We start from the raw sequence: 13,626 nt of genomic DNA, 5'->3' as shown, positions 1-13,626 counted from the left end.
TCACACACTTTGTTCACTAATGTGACTGCATTGCAACATTTGCTTAAGGGCAATAAGGGTGAGTCTCTTGTTGACAATCTCTATTGGAGTTTTTCATGTTGAGGTAATCTATATCTAGAACTGAGTTGACGCAGCAATTTTGCAAACCTTCTGGGTATCTAATCATGTATGTTTGTGGCAGCCATCTTGGAATCCATGGCTACCATGGACAGAACTATTACGAATTGATCTCCTTGGTTCATACAAGGTTGGTTTTGTCATTGGAATTAATTTTCTAACCATAGTGGGAGCTGAATTTTGACCAAATGTGAATTCAAGATAGCCGACTTGGATTCCAATATGGTGGCTACACACACTACTTGCCAGATTGGCAACATGACTTTTCTGACATGGGTAGACCACCTCTATACGAAACACACTGTTGCTGCTTGTGGCAATGAATTGCTTATGACAACAAAATCTAGAGTCCTCATTGGTCAATTTATACCCTACTGTTCTGTTCTATTCTGCTGCAGCATTCTCTTAAGGAACCATCACTGGCACACACTACAGCACCTAAGCAGCAGTCCTAACAGTCACTAGGATCAGCTCCAAGAGGAGCTAGCTGCCCCTGACAGAGACTTGCAAAGATTTAGGCCTCCTCCACATGTGCAGATAAAGACACAATGGGATCTAATGCACAATCTACACAAACACACTTCCTGCCCCTTTTGACTCTTCTCCTCTCAGTGGCTCTACTGTATCTAACCTTTATACTCTAAAATCAGCCTGAACAAGAATGTTGAAAAAACTTTCCTTTTTCCTTATATTAATAAGATGGAAATAAGATGGTTCCTGAGAATTGCACTGTCAACTGGAAAGATATTCAATCATTTCAAATCCAAGGCCTTTCGCCTGTTCTAAAGTTCATAAGAGGATGTATTTCTGCTTGTTCAAACATAATGAACCATGAAAAAAACTTCCTTTACCCATCCACTATCTTGTCTGGAAACACTTCGTAAAGCTGAATTGTGAACTGTTGCCATCTGAGCTGGCTATCTCCATCTGCTTGTTGTACACTGCCCTGAAATGCACTGGACTGGGATTTTTTTGTTCCTTTTTAGTTATGTCTATTAATCATGTTTGAAACAATTACATCCACTTTTGAATACTTTCATTTCCAGACAGGGGGACCATTATAGCAATTAGAGCCGAGCAAATAATTTATTCAACTAATGCCACCTTTTTTGGTTTTGTTCACAATTTTTTTTATAAGCAAATGATTTGTGTCTGGAAAGTCTGTTAAAATAACTCACTGAATACTTTCTGTGACTGATTGTCAGATCATTCATGAGCAGTTCAGCGATCTGGGAAATTGGAGCAGTGTTGGTTAGTTCTGACTGAACACAATTTAGTTATCAACTCTGTTCCTTAACTACAAATATCATAAGTTTTAAAGAGAATAACGTTTATTGGGAGAATACTTAAATTTTTACAAGTTCAGTCATTGCTCTCCACAAGTGCTTAAAGCTGGGCTGTTTCCATGTTGTGGTTGCTAGTAAACTTGTTCACTAAAACAGCTGGAGAAAATGAATACAAAAGGGATAGAAACATATCAAAAGCAAACTCATATTTATTTGATATTCACAAAGAAAATAAAGCATTTGCTCAGCTCTGATAACTATATTGCAGCACTGTGAATAGGTCACATATTGGTAATCCAATAATTTAAATCTAGAAGATATATTCTAGGTTTATGCTTTCTGGATGGGCACACATTCTAACAAGAATTTCACTAAAATGGTATTAAATATAATTATATACAAATAAAATATCACAGCGTTCATAACTATATAACAATTCAGTACCAAAGTATTCCTCATTTATTCTCTTTACCTTACAGGCAAGGTTCTGTCTCCTTTCCGCCTGTCCATCTCTCTCTGAGGAACAGGGTACCAGCGAAAATTAAGTTTCCAGTTAAACCCGCCATATGTCATGTCTGATCCAGCCATGTATTCAAAAGTATCATCGCTTATCACATCAATGATTGGGCAGACAACAGTTTTTCTGTAAGAAAAAAGTATTACATTTTAATAAGACATTTTAATGTTAAGGCCTATTAATATGCTATAACACTGCTTTCTAATGTAGTCTTTCTAGCTTCAGATCAACATACAACTGCTCATATATATTGGTAACTGTACTGTATAAATTGTATGCAATTCCAGCTGTCAGTCTTATGGAAACCTTGTTTCCCATTTCCATTTACACAGGCCTGCACCCGCTAAGTTTCACTCCAAGGTTAAACCCCAACTTTCAAATTTTAAGTGGAAGCTACCAGGCTTTAGGACTAACTCAGGCAAAACAAGATTACTCAGTTTCCATTCAAATCCACTGAGATGATGCAGGTTCGCTATAAACTTCAGCATAATTCACTTGGATATCAGCTGTCCAGCATGAACTTCAGTGCTGAAGTAAAATCTCACACCTTCTAATTCACAAATCAATACTGAAACAATTTAATTTTCATTTCTGCACTTATTAAAGTATTATTCAAGAGCTTTTGTACATCTTGACATAGCCCAGAATGTTATTACCAAAATCACTCATTTATTTTCTATCCAACTTCCGCATGTTCACAAACCACAAACTCAGAAACTTCTTCACACACAAGATATGTGTATTTGCTAGTAGATGGGTGGAATAACAAAATCATTCCTGAAATACTGAATCCTTGCTAAAGAGAAGGAGGGTAATTAGACTATGTGGAAATACCCCTCAGTTTTGCTTCTGGGTTGCCAAACTGATCTCACACCCTACTTCAAAGATTTAACTTTTCTGTAAGGTGCTATTCATTGCAGTTATGTCTCCCTCGAGATTTTTTTCCTACTATGCTCAATTTTTAATTAGTTTTATAACTTGTAATTTTTTTTATTACATAAGGGACATAGAATTTAGGTTACAGAATAAAAATATATAAAATAGAAGAATCTTAATGAAATAATAGAACAAGAAACTATTAAAATAGCACTATATAAAATAACATACTTTTTCCAAAAAATCCCTGAACAACAGGTACATACAAACTATTATATGCAGTTAATAGAAGTAATTCTAATAGGCTATAGCCAGAAGGATATAACAGCTTCCTTTTATTTTTCTTTTGTATTATTTTCTTTTTCTCCAGTTTTTACCCTAACAACAATCAAACCTTACCTTAAAAAGGAATGGTTATTGGTTAAACTAATTTGGTTTGGTTCAGCTGCAATTGATGTTATGCCCCAGAACGATGTGGTCACTGTCTTATGATACTAGGGGAAGACCATCAAAGCAACTGCAAATGTAAATATGCTACTAACAGGGAGCAAACAAGGCACTAGCCATGGGCACTGACTTAGGTGGAGGAAAGGAGGCACAAAAATAGATGTCCTGTTTGGGGTGTCATTCTGTTGCCAGTAGCCTGGCTGCAGCTGCTGCCCCGAGCACCACTACCACCCAGGGCACAGAACCGCCCAGTTGTGGCTCTCGGAAGGTATGTCACTGACTCCTCCTTGCATCCTCCCACAAACAGCTGCTTCTACACAAACCCTCTATCCCCTGCTTCTTCTATTCACAAAACCCCCTCAGCTCCAAACATGCACAAATTCAACTATATTTCTCACCCCAACAGCAAAATTGAACCAACATAGTTAGTTTCTCCCCAGACATGTACACAGTCTCCTTTCCCATATCCTTAATATCTCCCCACATCCAGCCCCTGTTCCTTTCATAACATAAGTAGCACTTTTTACGTATAGATTATATGTATCTGGGGGAAAACAAGAAATAACAGCCACAAACTCCTGGAATATCGTTTCAGGTTGAACATTAGGAAAAACGTTTTTACAACTAGACTGTCAGAGGTGGTGCAATCATCTGTCCTAGAGGTCTTCAAGAGAAGACTAGATGGTCACCTGGCTGGGACTGTCTGATCCCAGATGTCTTTCCTGCTCATGCAAGGGACTGGACCCGATGATCCTTTGGGGTCCCTTTCAGCCCTACAATTCTATGATTCTATGATAAACTCAATTAATGTTGTGAAGGCTACATCCCTATTTTAACAATGTTATGCTCCTTCCCACTATCACCAATCATTCTCCAAATGAACAGACTCTCTACCCATCTTTGATCCCAGCAGCTGCTGAAGTAATGGATTCCTGCCGTTCTTCTGATTTATTGTTCATGGTGCACATTTTGCAGAGATTATCTGTGGTCCATCTACATGGTTTATAAATAGATAAAAACAGGGTCTTTTTTGGCTTTGGATATGTCTGTGTAAGTATACAAGCAGAGCTTATATATGTACATGCATGAGCATGAACACCCACACATGCACATCCTCCACCCTGTTGTTTTCTCATCGTAAGTCATAAGGGTAAGAAAAATGCTGGCAGAACAATGATAAAATATGATTGTAATGTGGATTTTTCTCTTATTTGGGATTATAGATCCACTCACACATTAAATAGATGGGTGCAAGATTCATCATGATATTAGAAAACTGGATGAGGGTAAATTTCAGCTACCTGTGAGCTCACCAGTAGAAAACAAGACAGACTGAGTACAGAAGGCAGCCATGCATGAACCAAAAAAGTTGCAGGTTAGTTCTGTCCAAAAAGACCTCCATGGATATATGCCATGGAAGAAAAGGGATAATGTATTAACAGTAACTATTTCTACCAGCACTGACAGAAACCCTGTAAAAACAATGTTAAAATAAAAAAAAAACAATTAAAAAAAATATTTGGCATAAATTGAAATAAATACAAAATCTAAAATCTAAAGCAGAAATAAAAAATGCTCTTTGGCCTGATGGATTAGCCTTATCCTAAAAGCATGTTTTTAAATCTAAGGCATAAGCACACTGAAAATACAGGCTCATAATGAAACCCTTAACTTGAGCAGCATTTCTATCACAAAGTAGGACATAAAATCTCAAGTCCTTACCTGTCTTCCTTTATTCTTGCCAGCAGGGGCTCAAGCCACCCTAAAGTGCATTCACAATGTGCATCCAAGAAAGTTATGACCTGGCCCTTAGAAGCGGCTGCTCCTCTTAGTCGAGCACGGATCAGTCCTGACCGTTGTTCCATCCTAATAATTTTTACTGGCACTTCTAAATTTTTCACATAATTCTCTAATGCAGCCTTCAGAAAATCTGTCAAATGCAATTAAAATAATAAGAAAAAACACTTCTTCAAACCTGAATCAATAACCAGAAAGAAATCAGAATGGAAATGCGTGGTTAATGCATTACGCTGGTCACTCCAAGGGTAACTCCTGGACAATATTCTAATGCATAAATATTGAAAAGACTAAAGGCTCTGGAAGCACAAGACAAAAAATACAGTACGAGACATGCTTATTAATCTTTAGAAGAATCAGAGCCAAGACACAGAGGCTTCCATAGAACTCCACTCGCATTCTGGGGCTGCACTACAGGTCTCATTAAATAACTCTTCTGAGATTACCATGTAAATAGAAGTTTTCAGAGGAAAAAGTCAAGATTCATTTCCTACAAAGAGCACCAGGCAGTCAACACTGAATGTACACTGTTTACCAAAACATGGTTTCAAAAATAACTTTTGCAGTTTTGTTTGGTGTTGAGATTCAGTATCCAAACAAGCTCAGTTTTAATAAACTTCTTACGTGTCTGACAATTTAAAAAATGTAATACCATGCTAATACATGAGAAAGACTTCCCCTTGCTGTCTACCATAGAGGAGAGAATGAGGACTGAAGGAGCGAAGCCAGCATGGCAGAATTCATTCTTCTTCAAACCCCCTAAGTCTCAGCAATATTCCCACTTGCAGGATGACTGTTTGAGAAGTGGGGCTTAGAGAGCTGCCACTCTACCCAGCATGGTCATCACTGAAACAGGAATTTTTTGGTGAGTAGTTGTGTGAATAGGGAGCTAATATAACAAATGTTACAGTTAGATCCCTGTCCAAGATAGCACATGCTGAGAGTAGAAAAATAAGGGTAGTACAGTTAATAAGGAATCCAGATTTCAAGAGGAGTGGGAAGAATCTGGCAGCATCTCCAGTCCCTACAGGATTTAGAAACTGTGTTACCTGACTGCTACAGGGCTACCAAAACCTACCACCTGAGGAAAGCATTTGGCAAACACTGCATAGTACACTGCAATGAATTTTCTGTGTCATCTGTCCTCTTCAGAATGGTTTTACCATAAGTTGGTTTCATAGGCTGCCTCTACACATGCAGGCAAAGGCATGATGGGATCTAATGCACAATACACACAACTGCATATCCTGCCATGCCACACATGCATGGCAAGAGGTACGACTGAGGTGCAATGCCATTTAATGCATGATCCCACAATGACAGTGCAGGGGTAGCCTGATCCCAGGCTCCCCCTGTACCAGCAAGAAGGAGGATCCTGAGACTGGGAGCACCACAGTGGTAGGGCTCCCAGCTGCATGGGCATCCCCCACACCCCAAAAGCTGGAGGATCCCCACTGGAGCTGGTGATTCCCACAACCCTAGGGTAGGGACAACAGCCGAGGTGGAGGATCACAGTTATCCTCTAGTCCTGGAGTTTTCCTGCACCCCCAGGGCAGAGGGACTGTCCTGCAGGAAACCTCCAGCCCCAGAGGTTTCCATGTACCCTGGATCCCTAGGGATAATAGCCACAATCCCCAGGGTCTGGGGATTTCATGCACCCCTAAACCTTAGAGATTATAGCTACGATCCCTATGGCCTGGTGGGGGGTGAGTAGGGTTTCATTCGGCATAGTGCACCCTTGTGGGGAGACCCTGCTGCACGTGCAAATTAAAGCCCAACAGCAACCAGCTATAAAGTTAGTACAATTTTTCAAGGCTAACTTTTTATAGGTGGTTGAAACATTTTATTGTACAGTAGCTACTCTGCACATGTAGCTTGTCTCCAGGTAATTGTGTAATTTAACCAGTTAATTGTGCAATACCTGTAATGTGTAGAGGGGTCTTAGTCCCCTATATCCGGCAGCTGTACAGAAATAAACCCAGAGCCAATTCCAGCTGCTTGCACAATTATGAGAGGTACTGCTATGCCTGAATTAACTAGCTGCTGCGTTCTTTTGTATTCAGCATTAAATAGCTTAAACATTATATAAGGTGCAAGACTGTGTGAACATTTAAAAATGCATGCAATTCCAAATAATATCTTTGGCTTTTCACTAATTTCATGTTGAATATTAAATTTTTGGCATTTTGTAAGGAAAAAAGAATGTTAACAATGTCAGAGGCAGTTTCTGTAACTAAAAGCTGCTTTCTCTATAAAGAAATGCTCCTACAAGAAATCAGACCCCCAAAGAAATTAAAACCACAATAATTATTTACCGTAGAAAGAAATAGAAAGAAACTGCATCAGCTTCTTACATTTTAAAAGGTCTGAACCCCAGGAGGAAGCTATTTCCCTTTTGGAAAGAGTAATGAGTGGCAAAGACACATAACACCATATTCTTACTTGCATTCTTCAACAAAAACATGAGATAATAAAATCAGTGTGCAGCTTATAATTAACTGATACAAAAAAAGAACTCACAAAAATCTGGATAACAGCTCTGGTTATAGATATGATTCCAGACAGTTTTTCAATTATTACTTTAGAAACGTGCACAGTTTAGCACTTCCCCAGATACATTAAAATATTTGTTATGACCATTTGTCCAAGGTCACTAAAAAGTACCTTTTTTTCTCACTCCAACTGCCTCTGAACAAAGTAACAATCACAGGCATCTTTGTTTAGAGTTGAGTTTCAGATTTATCAGTGGTTAAATGCCACTGACTTGTATAACTATTCTTAAATGTGACAGTAACAAAATATGTTACATTTAAATGTCTTTCATATTATCAACAACTGCCCTTGATAAATTAGCACAAGAGGCTTACCTCTTTCACTGGCATCATCTACCAAGATGACCTCAGAAAGTAAATGATGCGGGGACCGATTTATAACACTGTAAACAGTTCGAAGCAAAGTACTCCAAGCTTCATTATGAAACACTATAACGACACTTGTATTTGGGAGCTCATCAGGGTAGACTTTTGTCTTGCATCTGCCAAAAAGAGAAAAGAAGGTTAATCTTCTAATAAAGTCTTCACTACCGCCATCACACCACTGGAAGCCAGGCCCCAATATCACTGGACAACACACAATTCAGCTGGACATTAATTTCAAGAGTCCCAAATTATTAGACTCATAAGAACAGTGAATACTATATTCCTGCTAGAAAAGACATCACCAAAAAAGCTGTTTCCCAGTTTTACCTCTTTCAGAACCACTTAGTCTCCTGCCAGCTGTTTCTTAGTGTACTCAGAAATCAACACTCAAAAGCTACATATGAGAAATTGCTGGATCTACCAAATGGAAAATTAGTTTTTACATCCAAGAAATAACACAACGCACAAAAACGTTAGAAGCAAAGCATCAACCCATTAATCAGGATTCCTCCCAACCTCTGTGGTTTGTATAAAACAGGACTAATTTTTTAAACTTTCCAGATGTTAAGATTTCTTAGATTTCTTAGAATGAAAACACAAAAACTAAATTGTTTTATTTCTCATGTACCACTCACCCTCATAAAAAACACACCTAATTTTTAGAAGGCAAAATGTAGGGAAAAATAGTTTTCCAGAGCTATATCACTGTATATGTGATCTAGAGAAAGTTAATCTGGTAATAGTATTCAGGGAGTATAACAACACAGTTTGTAGATCTATTTTTATCTATATGGTCTTGACACAGGAAAGTGCTTAGTAGGCAACCATCAATGCCTGGATCATGGTATACATGTAAGAGACAAAGAAACACCAAGACAGTTATTGCCCAGAGTGATGTCAGGTATTAATTCTTTCACCCCTTGGTACATGATCACAGTTGTCTTGTCTTAATTGCCATCCTGAAGCTCTTGAATGATTCAGAAAATCTGCCCAAGAGATTTTGTAGGGAAGATTCATTGTGGGCAACCAAGGCCACATCAAAGAGGAAATCTCTCAGAATCAGTTCTTTCACCTCGGTGTTTGCTCTAAACCCTTGCAATATTGAAAAAGCCTCCATCTAATCTCATTCAAAGATAAATGCCAACGTTGCTGTTCTTGAATGCATGAAGAAACATGAATGAAAAGTGGATGTTAAAAACCACAGGGCCAAGATGCACCCGTTTCACCCTTTTGTGGCTGTGAAAGGTGTTTGAGTCTTTGTTTTCATACACCACAGGTCCCTTCATACCTTGATGTAATGAGTGAATGATGTTCAACAGTTTGGAGGGACAACCAGTTTTTTCAGAAACGTAAAAACACCCTGTCTATTATTGACTGTATTGAAGGTCTTTGTCAGACAGATGAAGGCTATATACAACAGCCAGTTGGTCTAATAAAAGGTATAATTTTGGAACCCAGAGTTCTAGTTTTTTGTATGGCTATATACAATGGTATTCGTTTTTCTCTACGCTTCTCTTGCTGTTGCTTCACTGAAAATATCACAGTAGTGGAGTGAAAAACTTCTTGACTTTCAGAATAGATTCTTTCACCCAGACTGCAGCCTCAGGAGCATGATGCAAGTGACAAATTTTCTGATGATGTTCAACAGAGAGATAGTTGTCACAGTCACTTCAATCCACTTTGTTTTTGTATAATCGTACAAACCAACCAGCTTCAAAATCTTCTGGTGCTGCTTCTTCTTTCTAACAGAGAAGTATAACTTCATGAAGCTTTCGAAGTAATTCATCTTGGCACATCTGTAGATTTCAGCAGGCAAACAGCTGTTGCTGGATGCCGTGTTCCCAGAAACTGATTTATAATGACTTTCTGCAAATCTTCTAACGTAACCTTGTTGTCCAAATCCATCATAACTTCTAACTGTGGTAACCCTTTGACTCTTTGTGTTTAATTTCAGTCTCACTGGAGTATATATAATTGCACAGTATTCAATCCAACACTCAAGTTATTTTTGTTGATCCGTAATGACATTTCTGTTCAAGCCTTTCAGCAGAGCTGTTTTCTTCTCAACTGTACCAATTGCTCATTTGAAGCCTTCATATATTCCATGGCTATCAATGTGAAATCAAAACCACTAAAACACATACCTAACTGCACATAAGGGTTCAATGTTTTCTTCAATAGAGGTCTACGCATGGTAGTGAGCTTTATGTTAGATAAGGTACATGTCACATTCACATTTGTAGTCTGCTCTTTAAAGCGTAACATACTCTTCTTTAAATATTTTGATTGTAATATTTTCTCTACATATTAGTTACCTAAAAATATTTAGTTGCCCTGCACACTCTAACCATAGGAATGCATTTGGTCCATATAATTTTAGAAATCACAAGCCAAAGTGAAGGAATACATTCAAAACCACATATTGCAGTACTTCTCTAACAGTAATCCTTGTCTAGTCAGTCCATCCAAATGTAGGAATATAGGTATTAGGATAATGGCAGTAAAAGGCAGTAAAGAAACATCAAATGGTCCATCAACAATACCTCTCCAACACCATCCCTAAACATAGCCTTTCTAAACATTTAAAAATATATATTTTGTTCAATGGCATAACAAACCATACAAATTAAAAATCATAACAGCCTACATATCTCCAGAAAAGAAATATAGAAAATTCCTCTGGTTTCCATGTTTCAGTTATAGTCTGTAGTATGCAAATTGGTACCTCAACTTTATGGGGGAAAAAAATCTGATTGCTGGATACAGCTCTATAGTTGTTCATTATTGTTGGAGAGTAAAATTGAGACCCTAGTGGTTTATAAACAAGCCTTCTATTGAATGAGCCACAAAGGACTTTCCTTCGGTCTCATCCAGCAAGAATCATGCTAAACTTGTTTGGGCATGAAATTGTTCTTTGTGGATTTTACTGCCTCATATAATTTTGGAGAGCAATCTGTGAAAAAAAACAGTAAAATTACATGATTGTAGACAGCCAGCTATTCATTTCTTTAATGAACTCTAAAAACCAAGTAGAAAGAAAAAGCAGCACCAATGTGCATTTCTCATCCATTTCTGGGGTCTAATTGACCACAATGACATATGTATTATGATTTAGATTTACAGAGTTTATAGGAAAGATGGCTTTACTGGATATCACTTTAAGATATATTGATTGTTCAACTAGAGAATCCCAAGAAACAGGACTCTAAATATACACATTGAAATGATCCAGGAGAATTCTTCTGGGTTTGTTTTTCTGGTAGGAAAACTAACCTGGAGGCATCTGAAAGCCAAGTCCCTAAAGATTAAGGAAGCTTTGATGCTGACACTGTGCAGCTAGGGGCCCCCTAGACACATGCCAGTCTGCTCCATAGGCCCCCTTAATCTGCCTGGAGATAGATGGCAGCAGCGCACAAAGAAGCCCTGATCAACTGACCTAGACTGCTCAGGGTCAGCCTGCGTCTCCCTGCAAGAAACTGGGGATTACGAAGGGGGCATGTTTTCTTCCTGCTCAACTGGAGCAGTAAAACTACACACTGAGTGTGTCTACATGTGCACTTTAATGTACATTTGCCTCTTTCAATGTGCATTAAAGCATCACTTAAAAAACATGCTTTTTAGTTAATGCGCATTAAAATAAGCTAACATACATTAAGTGTTAGTTAAAAACCATGGATTTTTTTTTCAAGTTAAGGCATAAGCACGCTGAAAATACAGGGTCATAATGAAACCATAATGAGACCCTTAATTTGAGCAGCATAGCAGGCCTTCCCATGGTGAAATGGAACAGAACATAAAATCTCAAGTCCTTACCTGTCTTTCTTTATTCTTGCCAACAGGCAGGCATGGGGGGAAGGGGGTACTTTAATTAGTGAGCTGCGCTAATTAAAAGCACGTGAGTGTCACATGTATTAGCATCTCTGTGCTGAAAAATGGTGGTGGGGCACTTCAAACTAAAGCTCATTGAACTAGCTTTAGTTGTAAGCATCCTGCCACCATTTTTCAGCACAGGAACGCCAGTACACACGATGCTAGAGTCTGCTGCAGCATGTTTATTTCTGTGCTCCAGCAGACTTGTCGAGCCTGTTCCAATGTGCTGGATTTCCAGTGTGTGCTATCCTAGGTTCATCTTATGCTTCTTGGAACCCGGCCCAGCAAGCCCTGAACCTTATACCAGCCCAGGCACAGGGAGCTTGGCCTCACAGATTCGCTACAAATCCAGGGAACGTACCATGCTTACTGGAAGCCGTGGAAGCAGCAACTGAAGTATACGGAGGAAGCCAAAATTTGACAGCGAGACTGCTCCTTAATCCATCAGTAAATGGTCCCATAGCCCACATACTAGAACAACTAGGTAAACTGCAGGGAGCCATGAGACCCAAGACTCAGAAGACAGTTGACGAAAAACTGAACATCTTGTCAGTGTACCCAACGGAATATACACCGACTCGTCCTAGATGGGAAAATCGAAGACCTCAAGCCTGAAACTCACCGCCTCAAGCTCGGGACTCTCCACCACAACGCACCCTGATGGAGTGAGCAATGTTTGGGTTTTTGCTTTATATCTGGCCTGACCAAAGATCAGCTAAGATCATTGGGAGATGAAAGGCAGAAAGCCCTTGCCAAAGCACTTGGATTCCACGAAACCAACAAAAAGTCAAAAAATGAGTAGTCGCCGTCGGCGTCAGCTCAGCAACCGGCAGCGTTAAAAGATTCACTGATTCTGATCAACAAAACGATGACCAGAGAAAGAAAATACTTGAGAAAAAAAACAAAGATTTCAGACAAGAGATTCTAAACTATACGATATGTTCCTGCATCTTAAAAATTCTCTGAAACTGAACGAAGAAGAAAATAAAAAGTTAAATGCGAAAGTTCAAGATATGCAATCAAAGATGGTAAATAATGAGAGGACTATTACAAAGTTAATTACAGCCCATGATGAAATGAAGGAGGAACTTAAAAATGAGAAATTACTAGTTAAGAGTTTACTATTCAAAGAAGCAACGAAAGACATTACAACTAAAGTGGAAAACACAGTGACTAACAGAGACAAGGCTAATTGATCAAAATTTTGGAAATAGAGGCTGTCCGTGTGTTATTTATTTTTCAGGTCACAACAGCCCTGAGTGTATAACATCCAGTCACCGACCGAGAGAAGGTGTGTCACCCTATGCTATCATCATGACCCACCCAAAGCGACAAAAGAGGCTGATCACCCCTGAGAGGAGACGACAGCAAACCCGAGGGGAGACTGAGATGATGCCGAGCAAGGATCGAGTGACTATATCTTTGTATTGTATATGTTATATTTTCCGATCAACTCATTATTTGACTTGTTCCTGTTCATCGACTCCGTTTCTGTTACCGACTTGGCACTGTTTCTCGTTCATCGTCATCGTATTATCGTATTACTGTAACCAAGTTTGACCAGCCTACGCTACATCACCATCAGCGGCGTAAGTAAACAATAAAAGCATTCTGTTTTGAAACCACACGCGTCCTGCCCGCTCTGACTCCTCGCCGCTAATCCCACCTCTTCGATCCGTACTCGGCCCCACCGTGACACAGGGGCTCTTGGCTCTGACAAGCCTCTTCTCATAGGGCTGGCCACAGAGGCCCCCAACCATATGAGTGGCCTCCTCTGGACCCTCTCCAGGATCTCCAC

General features: G+C 39.2%; 1 protein-coding gene across 1 annotated transcript in view; it reads right to left on the bottom strand.

The window, feature by feature from the left end:
- Positions 1-12,298, bottom strand: part of GALNT13 (polypeptide N-acetylgalactosaminyltransferase 13) — a 176,964-nt gene extending 164,666 nt beyond the window's left edge. The window contains exons 1-5 of the mRNA XM_019553614.1: positions 12,190-12,298; positions 9,548-9,917; positions 7,908-8,074; positions 4,966-5,173; positions 1,876-2,046 (exon numbers count right to left, since the gene is read on the bottom strand). Of these exons, the coding sequence (XP_019409159.1) occupies positions 1,876-2,046; positions 4,966-5,173; positions 7,908-8,074; positions 9,548-9,917; positions 12,190-12,298 (1,025 nt within the window). The remainder of the gene's footprint in view (positions 1-1,875; positions 2,047-4,965; positions 5,174-7,907; positions 8,075-9,547; positions 9,918-12,189) is intronic.
- Positions 12,299-13,626: the final 1,328 nt, after the last annotated feature.

The sequence above is a fragment of the Crocodylus porosus genome, unplaced genomic scaffold, assembly GCF_001723895.1.
Source record: "Crocodylus porosus isolate Cpor-Errol unplaced genomic scaffold, CroPor_comp1, whole genome shotgun sequence".
Classification (NCBI taxonomy): domain Eukaryota; kingdom Metazoa; phylum Chordata; order Crocodylia; family Crocodylidae; genus Crocodylus; species Crocodylus porosus.
Note: the sequence above shows the minus strand (reverse complement) of the source record. Positions and strands in the feature narration are given on the sequence as shown.